Source organism: Marmota marmota, unplaced genomic scaffold (assembly GCF_001458135.2).
Source record: "Marmota marmota marmota unplaced genomic scaffold, marMar, whole genome shotgun sequence".
Taxonomy (NCBI): Eukaryota; Metazoa; Chordata; class Mammalia; order Rodentia; family Sciuridae; genus Marmota; species Marmota marmota.
Genome location: NW_026000164.1, coordinates 4768474 through 4784884, shown reverse-complemented (window position 1 = coordinate 4784884; position 16411 = coordinate 4768474). Strand labels below are relative to the sequence as shown.

General features: G+C 44.7%; 1 protein-coding gene and 1 non-coding gene across 4 annotated transcripts in view; both read left to right on the top strand.

Moving 5' to 3' along the window:
• Window positions 1-16411, top strand: part of Cntnap2 (contactin associated protein 2) — a 1898113-nt gene that overhangs the window by 1755799 nt on the left and 125903 nt on the right. For all 3 annotated transcript variants that reach the window (XM_048786770.1, XM_015493731.2, XM_048786771.1), the window contains one exon: window positions 814-947. In XM_048786770.1, the coding sequence (XP_048642727.1) occupies window positions 814-947 (134 nt within the window). The remainder of the gene's footprint in view (window positions 1-813; window positions 948-16411) is intronic.
• Window positions 14606-14679, top strand: Trnaa-ggc. Its single transcript has one exon. It is a non-coding gene; the product is annotated as a tRNA-Ala (tRNA).

Genomic DNA, 16411 nt, shown 5'->3' with positions numbered 1-16411 from the left:
TGGGTAAAAATGACATAAACAAATTGATATATTTTAAGATCATAAATAAGAAATAAAAGCCATGCTTGCTATGCAGATTAGCTAAAAGCGGGATCTAGGATGTCATATTAACCTTTTCGAAGATCACTTGTCATTGTTGAGAAGAAGCGAGGAGAAAAACAGAAATGTAGAGGGGCCAAGTGAAATATCATGGAGGAACTTGGGGGACCTGAGGTGCCAACAAGGATGGGACGCCCATCCTTTCCTTTAATTTGCATTTGGTTAATCTCTAACCCAGAAGAAAATTCATTATTTTGCTTTCTTGGCAGCAATGAGGCCACCCAAAATCCCATGTATTTATCTTCTGCAAATTATGTTTATATTTAATATTGGATGCTTGAGATTCTCTTACATGCAGAATGTCACATTTCACTGGTGGCATGACACCTTCCCTGTGCACTGTGTTTATCTTTTATTTGACATAATATTTTGGGGGGCCTGCAGGCATCTCCACAGTTCTATATTGTACATGTTCTTGTTCTTCATTTCCAGCTTGGAGCATTTATACTACTTGCTGCATCAACTTTGTGATAACGGTCACTGAGGTTCATCGTGGGCAGGTTGTTAATACCTGTGAGCCTGGTGCTGTCAACCCTTGTGGATCAGCAGCCATCTGAGTAGAGAATCCAGATTCAAAACTGGAATGGTGTCAATAGGCATCAAAGAAAGGAGCAGAATTTAACTGAAGTCGAAGTTGCAGGAGTGGGAAAAAGGACATTGAAATGAATCAGAGAGCAAAAAAGTTACCACATTTCTTTCCTTCTTCTTAAATAGGAAATTTGCAGATTCAGTACAACCTGGGAGGCACCAGAGAGCCGTACAATATCGATGTAGACCACAGGAACATGGCCAACGGACAACCCCACAGTGTCAACATCACCCGTCATGAGAAGACCATAATTCTCAAGGTACTTACATGTGTTCATGTAAATTATATACATGATAATAACATAATGTGTCTCTAGGCCCTGTAATACTTGGCTGTTGGCTTTCTTTTGGGGGGTCAGGGAGGTAGAAGAAACAGTTTATTATACTTTTTATTACAAATGGTTTAACTAAGTAAAAAGATATACAGTCGTCTCCTGGTATGCATGGGGCATTAGTTCCCCTCCCCCATGGATACCAAAATCTGAGAATGCTCAAGTCCTTTATATATAATAGCAGAGTACATGCCTGTAATCCCAATGACTTGGGAGGCTGAGGAAAAAGGATCGCAAGTTCAAGGCCAGCCTCAGCTGCTTAGCAAAACCCTCAATCACTTAGCAAGGCCCTTCCTCAAAATAAAAAATAAAAAGGACTATGGGTGGCTCGGTGGTACAATGCCCCTGGAGTCAATCCCTAGAACCAAAATAAAATTAAAATGACATAGTATATGTAAAGAACCTATACACATCCTCCTATGTACTTTAAGTCACACCCAGTGACTTATAATACCTCATACAATGTAAGTGCTCTATAAATAGTTGTTGTAGTACGTTGTTAAGGAATTAATGACAAGAAAAAAAAATACCCCAAAAAATGAATGACATGTTCAGTACAGATGCAATTTTATTTTTAAATATTTTTGATCCACCGTTGGTTGAATCTGAGACCGCAAAACCCCTGGATATAAAGGTCTGACTGTAATTCTTACCAGAAAGGCACTGGCAAAGTGCATGGTAGCAAATATCTTTAGGGAGAAGTAGACCTAACGTCCCGTCTGTGTACTCTGGGCTTTCCGGCTGTCAGCCCTCTCTCTCACCTTAGTGCCTATCAGGCTGTGGTTCCCCTCTACCACATCATCTCCTGGCCACACTCTCGCCTGCCTGGACCTTATCATGTTTCCAGCAAAGGTTATTTGGTTTATCTGACCTACTTCTTTTACAACTAACATAACATAAATAACTATTTTTTCTCTGTGGAGGTTTTGCCTTTAGAATCCTCAAAACACAGTCTACCCAGAACCTCAGACTCGGGCTGTAGGCTTTCGGCACAAAGGGACAGTTGGATTGTGACACTAGAGTTTTATTTCACATTTTGTTGCCCCCACCCTCACCACCAGTTTTCACAATGAAAAGCCCACCCGGGAGACAGCGTGAATCATCACCTGGGGAGGTCTCCCTGGGAACAGAGCCAAGAGACAAGGATGGGAGCTGTCTCGGCATTCTCTAGGAGGAGTTCAAAATAGATACCTGTCAGGATGGAACAGCAGCAGGGTGCTGTTTTGTCAGTGAAGTGGAGTGTCATTTGGCAGTGGCTTGGCAGCACCCAGACCTCATTTGGATTCGGTGGGTGGCTGGGGGAAGTTCAGGTTGCAGAGAAAGTCACAGCCCTGTCTGTCCTGCGTGCTGGTGGATGTCACATTCATAACTTGATGTGGAGTCCACGTGTGGCCTTCAGCAGTGAATGCCAGAGGGCACTTTCAGGAGCGGTCTTCCCTGGGAAAATGACAGCACGCTCCTACAGCTTGTTATGCCATCTATCAAATAAGATACAGACACGGTTCTCTCCCAGTGACCTGCCAGTTCCCTGGGCCAGCACAGCACCCAGCGCATCTGAGGAGCTGCAGACTCTTGACTGAGCATATGGAGCCCATTCTCTAACCACGGCTCAAGTCCATTCTAAAACACCAGCAAGTCCAGGAGCCAGGTGGCCTTATTCCACTGGATGGACGTGTTCAGTGGCCCTTGGACATTCTCTTAAATACCCAATCTGTTACCTCATCTTTAAAAAGTGATTTATCTTGACATTTCCCCTTGCAAAATAATACTGGAAGTTAAAAAGAGCTAAACAATTAGCATTAAAGACAAGAAAATAGAGGAGACCCCACAGCCACGGAGTTGAGTAGGGTCCACCCTCACTCTGCCACAGTGCCCTAGAGACCCACCTGAGAAAAGGGAGGGGTGGCTGGTTGAAGACCTGGGGCTTGTGAGGCACAGAAGGCCAGGGGTCTCCACGTCCTAGAAGTCAGACAACTGTAGAGAACCCGGGGGACTAGAAAGGGAGGGGAAGTCTGGCCCTAATGTTGGGGTGTTTTGGGCAACAAATGACACCCCCAAAAATCAGTTCAGAACTAATTTATTGGGGAGAATTATATAATTTAAGGAACAGAAAACCAACTCTTGGGGAAGAGAATTCAGGGAACCTAGATCACAACTAGACTAGAATATCGCTGGGCCAGCCTCTCCCTGCCCCACCCGCCCACCACTCTAGCCTTCCTGGTCTCCCTTGTCTCTCTCTGAAGCCGGGGTTGACTACTTCTTACTGCAGGCTCCATCTTGCACATATCATGGGTCATAGTCGCTGGATTCATAGGCTCCTGTCTTCCCAATTTGACTACCAGAAGAAAGGGCCCCATGTTCCTGATTCTCCATTTAAACTCCCAGAAGATCTCTAATGGGCCCCACTTGGGTCATGTGCTCACCCAGCTGGGGATGGGAGAAGAGAGATGCACAGTTCCTAGTCTATTCCTATTGTCAGAGTGGGCAGCTGGGGACTCACCTCGGAGAACAGAAAGGAGTGAAAAGGAGGAGCCTTGCTGGGTGCGGGGAGCTCTGGATGGGCCACTCTGAAGGAGGGGAAATAGGCCAGGAAATCCATCCACACAACAAGAAGGATTTCTGCTGTAGGACATGCACCCCAAGAGCTGAACAGCCCTGCATCCCACATCTTGTAGCTGTGATGCAATCACACTAAGGTCCCCAGATGTGTTCCAAGAGCTGCCTGAGCTGCTGGGGAAGACTTCTGGCTTGGGGAGCTCTGGCCTCTCCAGCCCAGCCTCTTCCCACCAACCCAGGCTCATTACTACAGTCTGTTCTCCCCTGAAGGATGAAGGGAAAAAGGTAGAAGGTGGTGGACAAGGAAAAGACAGGACTTCTCATGGAAAACTGGGTCCCAGAACTCCCCATGACCCACTTCCTTTCAGGCAGGAGGTCTGGGGAGCCGGAAGTCATTCTAAAGGTACCTTTACACCTGCAAAAAATACCCTCTAATATTTTCCTTACAACAATCTACAAATCTACCTTGAGAATTTCTACAGCCTTAACAATGTGTGGGAAGAGAGATAATAAAACATTAGCAGTGATTATCCCTGGGTGAAGGGATTATGGATGGTTCTGTTTCCTCCAAAGTTTCCTGCATTTCCTCATTTTCCATGATAAACACGTGTTGCATTTTTATAAGAGAACAAAAACATGAAACATACATATATCCTCAACCACTTCTGATAGCCCCCTCTTCCATAAAATAGAACGGCTAAGACAATCACTTCAAATTAAGACTTTCACAATCAAAGAACAAAAATAAATCAGAGCTGAACTTGGCAGTGCTGTGGAGAGATGCCTCTGGGATTCAGGTGAACTTTCACGCATTTATACATGCTCAAACATCATACAATTTACATGATGTTTATCAGTGTTTATGGTGTTTTTAAAATCAGGTTTACCTTACTAGCTGGGTTTGGCTAAAGCTAACATCAAATTAATTTGCATTCCCTGCGCACACACCGTCCGAAACGGTGCTGAGCACTTGAGGGAAATTGACCTTGGATGAAACATTTGCTGCCAAAAAATAAAGCACCCAATCTCCACACCGATAATGAAGAACCGGCACTCGCAGTTATCAGACACCAGAATGAATGAGAACCCACCAGGACCGCCAAGTGGCGTCACTGATGAACACTGGCCAGGATAATGGCTTAAGGCTCGATGCCAGTCAAAACATAAGCAAACTCCAGCTGGCAGAGGGCACCAGAGGAGTCCTGTGTGCCCTGAGAAATGGGGTCAACCGAGCTTCACCACCACAACGTCCAAGTCTTGTGTGGCCATCCTTCCTGCTGTCCGCCCTGTTTGCCTTCCTCCCTCTTTCCTTTCTTTCCTCCCAAATACCTTGTACATGGGATCCAAGGAGGTCGGCAGGAAGCCCAGAGAATGACACTGGGAAATAAAGTCAGTTGTGGAACGCACAGCCCCGAAACACGGGGAAGCAGAGCAGCCTCATTCAACACAGTGTCCCACCCACTCCCATGGTGGCTCTGAGCTTCTCCAGAGCCAGAGGATGAAAGGAACCACTTCCTCTACAGCATCGAAGCTTTTCCTCCTCTATCCTCTTTTTCAATACCACGGATCACATTTTCTGACATAGAGAACAGCCCTGCGCATGGTCCCCGAATACAACATCACATACATGACAGCTGCTACCTGGATGGAGTGTCCCTGTGTTCTAGGCACGACTTGACACTCATTTTCATATTCAGTCCTCGCACAGACCTTATGAGCTGTATGCCATTTATTATCCCAGTCTTAGAGTCGTTTTTGAAACTAACACCCAGGAACTGTGAGGTAACCCACCCAAGGTCAGGGTGCAGGGCAGAGCCGAAGCAGAGTTGAACAAGGTCTGTCACGGCGAGGTTCACACGTGCTCCAGACCATTATTTAATGGAGAGATGTCTGGAGCTCACAAAATCCTGCAAGTAGATCCCTCTAACTGGTACGACCTTGAGGATTAATGCATTTTTATTATTCTTATAGAATAGTTCAAAACATTTAAAAGCAAAAAATAATAATAATAATAATACACATATTTATGTACCCATCACCCAAATATTACAAATTTTGATATTTTGATGAATTTCTTCAGGTCTTTTGTTTGTTTGGGTTTTGTTTTTTCGTTGTTTTTTTTTTTTTAAAGATGCAGGGACAGTCGAAGGTCCTCTGTCCTCCTGTCATGTGGTGGGCTCTGGGAAAAGCAGGAGCAGTGCCTTCTGCATCACTGCAGCAAAGGTGACCGTATCTCCCTGGGAAAGTCAAGCATAACTTCAAAATGGAATTCTGCCCAATGCCCCTGCAGAGAGCGGGGCGGGACGGAATGACGGGCAGGTGAAGGGACAAGAGGGGAGAGGAAGCAGCTGCTGACATCCAGCCTGGCCCAAGGATAAAACTAGCTAGGAAACCAAAATGAATAAACTGAAGTTCTTCATCCATAACTAGCACATATTTTTGAGTTTTGATGTAATTGAGACAGCAGAGAGTTAAGGGATACAGTCTCTGGCACAGATACTCAGAACCCATATTCTCTAAAAATCAATGGGACAGATGGGAAGGATGTGTCATTTTGGCTTTCATCTAACTGGAGAGCCACCCTATCCTTGCCAAGAAGAAGTTAACAGATTTCCTGCAATCAAAATAAGACCTTTCTTTAATAATTCTCGGTCTTCAGGAATAATGGTGATTAGGTCCCCAGGTTCTTTACCACAAAGGACATGACTTTATATTTAATGGGAGTTTTCAAAACTACCTGCCATTAGTCAGAATTTCAACCAAATTGTACAAAAACAGTTGTATCAGTTACCATTTGTACTACGTGTTGAATATGAATGTCTAGCAACAGGTAGAGGATACATGCTAGGGATAGAGAGAAAGATGCAAGTGTTAGGATATCACCAGTTGCTGCAACAAATTAACCCCAGATTTTCTGGGGCTTACCCAGTAAGTCTATCTCATATCAGTCATGCTTCTAGATGCAGAAAGTCTCCAGTAGTGATGAAAGTATACTGGGTAGCTACTCTGATGACCACAGCCATCAGTCCCCGAACTCCAGCCTTGGTAGAAGGAGGAGTCTCCTGATTGGATCACTTTTTCCATTGTCCTCATGGCCCTCCATGGCTCAGTCCTCCACAAAGCTCTTTCCTGTCTGTGGTCTGCCATGGCCACCTTTGAATCGAGTACTGAGGACAGTGCATTCCTGTGGCTGTGCAGCTGTAGGTTCCAGCTCCTGCAGGTACAGGTATTTCTAAAGTAGACCAGTCCTGTGGTTTCTTTGCAAATACAATCCCTCCATACCTGACCTGGCTTCCGAACTCTGTGCTTCCAGTCAATTTCCTGTGCCTATAACTGCACCCCAAGCTCTCTCCGAGACTTGAATCTTAGACCCACCTAATTATTTCACCTCCAGGTGCCCATGCCTCTCTCCCAAGGTAATGGCAGCTACCTTGAGACCACCTGACATGAAAGACTCAAGTGGGAAGACCCCCAGTGTGGCCTTTAATCATGGGCTAAGTCAGTCTGCTGAACTGAGAAATCTGACTGCAACTTTGTTGCTCAAAGCTTTTTGCAGTTCCATCTCTTTCTTTCTGGTGGAAGGTTCCATATTCCTGGGCTTGCTCTATGCTCATTCATTGATATTTGGAAACTGGCCAATTCATTCCTGCATCCCTCTCCTCCTTGAGGAAGTAAGCAAAGAGCAACTGACACCTATGACCATTCCATCCCTTTTAAAGCACCTGCCCTAAGCTGAGGTCATAGGCACTTAGTCTGACGGGTGACATGAGATAACAGTTGTAAAATGCTTTATTGCATATAGTGGTACCCGCTATGGACAGGGGGAGTATTGTAGGACACTCAGTGGATGCTGAAATCACACAATACTGAACCCTACAGACACTGTTTCTTCCTACACATACGTTATCTATGACAACGTTCAATTTTTAAATTATACACAATAAGAGATCATCAATAGTAACATACTAATAGTATCATAATAGCAACCTACTATGATTTGTGGAAAATTACACTCATTTTCAACATACCAAATTGCACAATAGTCTCTTTAGAAAAAATAATTAATGTAATTAGGGGAAACACAATCATTAAAGGAAATGACCTAATATGCCTCTCTGGGGTCATAAAATCCTAACTTTCAAAGTGAAAGAAAACTAAGAGGTCTAACTTGAAGGTCGGTGTCATTTCAACACACAATATCACACACCAATAAAGCTCTAGGTCAGTTCTCTAAACATGAACACCACCTCCCATCTTCTCTTTTGCCATGCTTCTTTTCTGAGTAACCAGACTGAAATCAGACGCCAAAGCTCTGATTAATCATTTAAAACCATGTGCCTTTATCACCCTTGAACTCTCTGCCAATAAAGACACTACCAAAAAGCGTATAGATGTAAACACTCCTGAAAATTTTAATACCAGAGGTCGTTCCAGTCTTTATTAAAGAAAATAACGCTGTCTGGAAGCATTCGATCCTTTTAGGGTTGTCATAACAAATAAAGAAAGTTGACCTAGTTTGCCCAGAGTCTTGCTCTTGAAATTACATTTACTGTAGCTTCTTCCCTTTGGCTAATTTAGCTTTTATCTGCTCTTGGTGGTGAACTCACAGCGTGGCTGTGCACTACAGGCAAGCTTGGCAGAGGGAGGTGACGGCCAGAATGACGAGGGGCCATTAGAACTCCCCTTTCCCTTCCTGCCCACTCCCACGCTCTCCTGGTGGCTCCGCGAGTCCTGCTAACCTTACACTTGAGTGGAAGACAGACATGTTTAATTCTTTGGAGAGCATAGGTCAGTACTTTATTAGTTTCCTGTGTCCTTACAGTGGCTCAATTCTATAGAAGATGTCTGGGAAGAAAAGAGAGGGGAACTACATATGTTAGAGACTTCCCATTGATTTGGCCTGCATTCATTTTTCCTTCCATATTTCTGTGTATCCATAAAAGCCTGTTTGAAATTGAGACACCCATCAAAAACCTCACGATCTCATTAGCTTTTGTAATGTCCACTCTGGTATTAGGATGGACTATGGATTCTTGGCCCTGGGAAGGGCAGTTCAGCAATTTTTTTTATTATTTGGTACAAGCAAAAAGCAGGGCTGTGTGTGAAGTGTGTCTAGAAGGAGGAAGCAAGGTACCCAGATTCTGCTCCATGACCTTCCTTCAAACCAGCGGCAGCTTTTCCCCTGGCCACATCTGCCCCTAGATGTGTGGGCAGCCAGTAGGCAAGGACAGTCCAGTCCAGGGATGCAGTGGAGGTGTCTGGGGAAGATCCTATTTATGAAGATGAGACATTCTCAAGATGGTTGCAAGCTATTCTATTAACAATGCATTTTCTTTCTACTTAAAACCACCTGAGAGTTTCACTAAGAATTTACCACGGTGACGTCTAACTGACATTAGCTCTTACCCCTGTTACCACCCATCCATTCATTTCATGCTGGGAAAGTTCCAAGCAGCAACCAGTTTTTAAACCTGACTTGGGTAACATCAGGTGGTCACCAACACCATTCCCAAGGCCACTAACCTATGTGGAGTACAAATAAAAATGAGTCAACTTGAATTAAAATAGACCTGAGAACAAATATGTGCTGAGCGTCCACCATAGGAGAGACCCAGAGTGGAAAGTGGTGAGTCGGTGGGGCAAAGGGGTGACAGGATGAACAAAATATGTCCTTCACCCTCAAGAGTTTCTGCTCAGAGGGGAGAAAAGATGTGTGCACGCTTGATGCGCCTTTCTTCAGATAAAAGAAACATGTTCCACCTAATTCTCTACAAGAGACTTCAAAGTTAGTCTCCCTTTCAATGTGTAAATAATAGAAAGGGGATATAGCAGAAGAGAATATTAGCAATTTGAGCTGGAAATAAGACCAGAGCACATAAAGCAAAATGGCCCTTCAAGAATGATCTCAGGCTAAGCAGAGACCCCCATGGGTTGCGACTGCTGAATTTAGAAGTAGTTATTAAGACATAAATATTAAGGAGTCCTTATTATCAGGCTCTTCCACTTAATAGCTCTGTGATCTCCAGCAGGTTACCGAAATCTATTTCCTTATTGATAAAATAGGAACAAGGCCACTTATTTTAATGTGGTTTGTGTGCATTAACTGAAAATACAAAACATCTAGGATGGCCTGTGACCCAACAAAATATTAGTTTCCTTTCTTCCCAATTCCTTTCTCTTTCTTAAAAGCAAGAACTAAGAGAGCGACCAACAAGTCATTATCTACAGGGTCTTCAGGACAAAGTTCCCCCTCCACTGATTTGTAGGCCATTAAGCATGTGCTCAGCACTCAGCCTAGGCACAGCGCACAGTGTGACTGTTCCCTCCATGAGCCCAGGCCAGGGAACAGACATCAATTGTACAGATGTGAACTCAGTGCTAACCCAAGCAGAAGCTCATGCTGGGGAAGCACAGAAAGAGGTGATAGATCATGGCAGGGGGGAGCCAGAGATCCAAGAAGACCCACAGAGGCATTTGAGCTGCACCTTTAAGGTCTTCCCTGGGGGCCGGGAGCACCATGTTCTCTTACTTATCTTTTACTATGGGATTCAGCATTTGCTTCTTTTGTAATTCATAAAAATTATACAAGCGAACATAAGAAAAAAATAAGTTGGAACCCATCAAACCCATCTGATCTGAAACAGAAAAGACTCATAATGAATATGTCAACACTTGCAAGTTTTTCATTTCTTTTCTAAAGCAATTTCATCTGCAAATGAATTATGCACTCCAGGGCTAGACAGGACCTCCATTCCTACACTCCAGAAAAATGTGTCTGCTTCGCTCTACATTTCTTACAGCTCAGTGGGAAGGCAGCTGCAGTGCAATTTCGGATCCAGTTTAAGGTCTGAGGTGTCAGTTCTCTTTCCTTCTCCAGAACACAGCCAAAGCTTATGAGCCGCAAGGTGGGGAGTTCATTTGTTCTCCCCAAGCACATTAAGTACATAAATCATCTCTCAAGAAAGAAGATAAGCCTGCTGGATTTCTATTTTGTCTAGCATGAAAACTAAAGTCCAATCTGTGAGGCATTATATTGTTATATCCATCTGCAGTGCACTAAAATCACTCTCAAAGACTGTAATTCTCCAAGCTATTTTTTAGTACAATAGGCAGAGTGGGTTGTTTCTTATGCACAGTTACCTGAAAGCAGGTTCCTATCTCACATAAATTTATCTTCTCTCTGAAAAGTAAATGTATCTCAACATGTGGTCCAAGGTTCTGAAGGATTGCTCGCTGCCCCTCCGCTCGGAGGAAGGAGAAGTCAGCTCTGGTATTGAAGGTGAGGATTTTGATGGACAGGGACCTGGAGTGGGGCCTGAGCTAGTGTTAAAACGCCCTCTGGTGGTCATTGGCCATAACCAGTGAGCTTGGGGAGGGGAAAGAGCCTTGTGAGAGACCAGCTCAGTGGTGGTTTTTTTCCTATTAACGCTCATCAAATTCAGAGCCATGGGTTATGGCCTGGGTCATTTGCATCTAATGTGAAATACCGCGATGGCGCTGGGACATGATATTGCAAATATGAATGGGAGCTCACTGTTGTGTTCAAAGGGTACAGCCAGGGATTTTTATGCTGCTCTATCCCCAAGCCCTGGGCACACAGGAGAACCTTGAGAAGTGTTTATTAGGGGCTGAGAGCTGTAGCTCAGTGGTAGAGCTCTTGCCTAGCACGTGTGAGGCCCTGGGTTCGATCCTCAGCACCACATAAAAATAAATAAAATAAAGGCATATTTTCCATCTATAACTACAAAAAGGCATATTTTCCATCTATAACTACAAAAACAAATTTTTTTAAAGAAGTGTTTGTTGAGTAACCCTATAAATGAATATGTTCTGTGCACACATCATGAGCTTGAACTATCTGAGAGTGCAGAGACCCCTTCTGCTTTCTGGGATAGATTTGATTTACATTCTTCTATAGTCATTGCTGAGTGAACTAAAATAATGACCTCTTCTCTAATATTAAGATGAGGAAATATAATGCAAATGTTGGAGGGAGTGGCAATAGAAAAAAGCCTTTATGGGTAGAAGAGAGGGTCTGGGCTGGTAGCTCAAAGGAAAAGATAAAAGAACAACATCAAAAAAGAAGTGGAATTAAGATAATAAAGGAAACAATTGAGCAAATGACTGCCACTGTGTTCAAGCATCCCTCCTGATATTGTCACCTCAGGCCACAGCAGAAGTGATACAAACAGTGGAAATCAGCTCCCTCCAGCAGCCTGACTCCCAGTCCCCTGAGAAAATGCTGTTAGTGTCAGGGTTATGAACCCCGAGGCTTCTATCCGCACTGTGTGCTTAATCCCCAGCTGTACCCCACGAACGCACAGTAGGGGTAGCGATGAAGTAGTTGGTGGGTTTCTGAAGTCTATCTTTCAGGCCATCTCTGAAAATCTGTCCAGCTACCAGAAGTAGACACACAGGGAATGGGGTCACATAACTCAGAAAGTGGATAAAAGGAAGTGCATTGAACATGGAGAAGAGGAGGACAACAGAGAAGACACTGGGTGCCCCTGTTCCCCACCCATTCCCAGAGCTACCCCTGGCCTGGCAGAGGGCATGGTGCCAGCCTGGCTCTGCCAGGGGACTGGGTAGGAGCTAGCATGGTGGGGAAGCTTGGCCTCTTCAAGCTCACTGACCTCCGAGCTGTGTCACCCAGCAGCTTAGACTAGGCAAGCTGAGCTTCCCAAACTGTAAAATTGAGCAAACAAGAATACGTACCCAGAGTTGTGTGTGGATTGATTGAAATGATATGTGTTAAGTTCCTCAGGTGGGATGTGACAGGAGTTGACCTTCAAGAAATGGAAAATGTTGATAATGTGGAGGAGTGGGAGGAGGAGGAGGAGGAGGAGATGTTTTTCTTCTGAAATATTTTCTGCACTTTTTCTGTTTCCCACAAATACTTTCAGCAGCATATGTTTTTTTAATTTTTTGTTGTAGATGGACCTTTATTTTATTTATTTACTTTTTAATGTGGTACTGAAGTTGGAACCCAGTGCCCCAAGCATGCTAGGCAAGCGCTCTACCACTGCGCCACAACCCAGCCTCAGCAGTGTGTTCTTTCTTCCCAAGATTGCCAAGGGAGCCTCCGCAGAATGTCAGGAAGGAGACCTTTTCTAGAAGGGGCAGTTGAAGGAGAGCTGGGTTTGGACCAAGGCACAGAGTGGATCTAGGGTCACTCATGAGATTCAGGACCTGCACATGCTGCACCTCTGCTAGAGTAGATTTGAACACACAATGGCATCCAAAGCCAAATCTAATAAGCCAAGGCTAAGGATTAATGTCAGCCCATTTTGCTACAGCCTTAAAGTGCACACACACACACACACTTGCACATGCATCCGACACACGCAGTGCCCCTCTTGCAGGGCTGCGTCAGGACGCAGTGCCCCTTTCCTCACTTTGCCTGGCTTTCCCTGTTTTCCATCTCTCCACACCTCTACTAAATTCCCCAGCCCTCCCCACAGCCACTTCTTGGAATGAGCTCCAAACCCAGTGTTAAAACCTCAGTCGTCCCAGGGAGCCGAGCTCTACTGCGTTCTAGAGCCAGCAGAGCAGGTCATCAAGTGGAGTGCAGACCCGTGGCATTTATAATGCAGACCCATATTCTGAAGTGACTCTCTATAACGCCTTCCTGACGCGCCTTTCTGCTCTTTCACCTGGAATAGAATCGAGGGTGTGGTTATCAGTCCTCTGATAATGCCAGTTTTGAGACTCCATCCTGAATGTTGTTATTGCTGCCAAAACCTATGGGCAGAGTAACGTGGCTCGTTCCTGTGGGTCTTGCAGGCCTTGCAAAGACCCTGGCTTTTCCTCAGAGAAATGAGGACCATGGGAAGTTCTGAGTGGAGAAATCACAAGATCGGATGCCCATCTTAACAGATGGGGAAGAGGAAGTGAGCCGCGGCACTCAGAAGGACAGTGTTTACTGAGCCACCTTTTTAGCAGGAAGGACTTTGCCTGTATCACAGTTTGAATCAATAGAAATGTAACCTTTTTAACCAGGTAGGATGAGTTCCTTTTTATTATTAGTCTTTTTCTCCCTTTACTGTGGGCGATTACAAAAGGTCCCAGGGCATCTTCAGTATTATTGAAAAACCATTAAGGAAACAAACTCAAGTTCATTTAAATGAGAATCATCCCACAATCACAAGTTGAGCAGACCAGTAAACCCAAAGACCAGCCAATAAAGAGGGAAATGCCATTTCATTAAAGAGGTTTAGACCCCAGAGCCCTTATCTTAGCCTGTTAGACACACTGGGAACAAACTTCCGACCCATAGTTTAAAACATCATCTGAAAAACTATTGATCAGTGAATGCCTTTGACTTAGGAAAACCATTATCTCCACGAGTTAGGGGGTGAGAGTGGGAGAGAGTGGTGTCTTGTCTTTAAGCAAAACAAACACAAGTTAAGACATTGGTGAAGGGGAAAGGTAGAGTCCCAGGGAATCAGCCATGTTCTTTCCAACCACAGTGAGCACACAGTGATATGTATTAAACCGGATCTCAACCACTGACTCCGTAGGCTTAGATTTGACACAAACCTCTTGATGCCTCTGTTTCTGGGTATTTTTTTATGATAACATCCTTTCCTACCTCCCTCCCTGTTCATGGAAACCAAGATGGTCATCACAAACCTCCTCAAGTTCTTCCTTGAGAACTACTATGTCAATGGTCAACCTCAGTCAGAATGTGTACTTAGAAAAATTGTAGAATCGGACGGGTCCTTACTGGCCACCAGTCGCACCGCATCAGTCATTCTGTGTTCACATGACCAAATATGGGAAATGCTATTCTTTTTATATCATTTATTGTATTTTTCTGATTATAAATTTAAATGCATTCACTCTTGGGAAAGAACACAGGGAAACTAAGTTTCCACTCTCCCATTAAATCCCCTCACTCCCTCGAGGACATGGGTACAGCGTTCTCTGTCCTCACCTCCACTGGCAGGCAAATAAGGGGAGGTTCCACTCACCCTAAAACCAAGCCTTCTCCTCATCCCACTTTCCCCACTGAAGAAGTTTCTTTAGGCTGTGGATGTAGCTCAGTTGGTAGAGTGCTTGCCTGGCATGCATGAGGCCCTGGGTTCAATCCCCAGCACCATAAAAAAAAAAAAAAAAATTCTTTGCAATTTAACTCCTGGAAGTAGTTATGCTCTCATCTGTGCTGCTTCGGTTCAGCTTTTGCAGGTCTACTACTCTTTTCAATCCACTTTAAGGAAGTGTGCATTGCATGCCATGAAACGTGCACACTTCAGGTGCACAGATTGATGAGTACTAGCAGACACACACACATAACCACCACCAGGGTCAACCCAGAGGGTGTCCCCAGGCCCCTTCCTGTCCATCCACCCAGCCCTTCCCCGCAACACTCACTGAGCACATTTCTATTTCTACAGATCCGCAGATGAGCTTTGCCTGTCCTGTCCAATACTTCATATAAATGGAATCGTGGACACGTAGTCTTTCTCTGGCTCCTGTTACTCTGCATGATGATGCCAAGGTTCATCCTTGTCCTGTGTAACTGCAGTTGTTCAGAACTTCTAGGTAGCATTGCATTTATAAACTATATGACTATCTGATTCTGCATCCGTTTCTCGATGGATAGATGCATATTTTCCAGTTTGAGAATATTATGAATAACCTGTTGTGAGCATTTGCATACCTGTGTATATTATGGACTTTTTAAAATTTCTTTTAAGTATCTGGGAATGGAATTGATGGGTTGCTTGGTAAGTATATCTTTAACTTTGTTAAAAAAAAAAACTAGTTTTTATTTTATATCCCCTCCAGCAAAGCAGGAGGATTCCAGTTGCTCCACATATCGACCAACACTTGATATTGTCTTTTTTTCTTTTTTTTGTAACTGAGGATTGAACCAAGGGGCACTTAACCACTGAACCACACCTCCAGCCCGTTTTTGTATTTTATTTAGAGACAGGGTCTCGCTGAGTCGCCTAAGGCCTTGCTAAATTGCTGAGGCTGGCTTGGAACTCATGATCCTCTTGCCTCAGCCTCCCAAGCCTCTGAGATTACAGTCATGCGCCACCACACCCATTGATATTGCCATTTTTAAAAAAATTTTTGTTATGGCATCTCATTTTGGCTTGGCTTTTCCTTTCCCTGACAGCCAGTGGATCAGCTTTTGACATGTTCATTTCTCACTGGTGCATCTTCTTTGGTAAAGTATCTGTCCAAGTCTCTGCCCCTTTTCCTCTCATCCACTGTCTGCCTTCTCATTATTAAATTGTGGCGCTCTTTGTGTATTCTGGAGACCATCCCTTTGCCAGATGCAAGCACTTGAGTCTTTCCCCCACTTCCTCTTATGCCCACTCCCCACTGGGCCTCTGTCCTCCACTGCCCCGGTGGCTCTCTCACCAAGATCATCAGCAACTTCACAACCCACTCAACTGGCTCATTTACACGCTCATGCAGTACCTGGTACCGCTGCTGCCTGGACTTTCAGGGCTGCTTCTCGTTTCTTCCCACCTCATTGGTCCCTTCTTTCCATCCAGTCTGTTAGAAGATCGTGTTTCCTCTGCCTGAAAACACCCAGATCCCTGTCGCTCTGGGCACTTCCACAGCTCTGCACGGGCCTGGGCCTCCATCACACAGCAGGCCTCTTGCTGCTGGGCTCAGTCCTCTTACCTGGCCCTTAGGGGCACATCTCTACACCTCCTCTTCCCCATTTGTTAAGACGGGCATCGGATCTTGTGATTTCTCCACTCGGAACTTCCCATGGTCTTCATTTCTCTGAGGAAAAGCCAGGGTCTTTGCCATGGCCTGCGAGACCCACAGGAACGAGCCGGGTCTGCCCTCTGCACTCAGCTCCGCGGCCC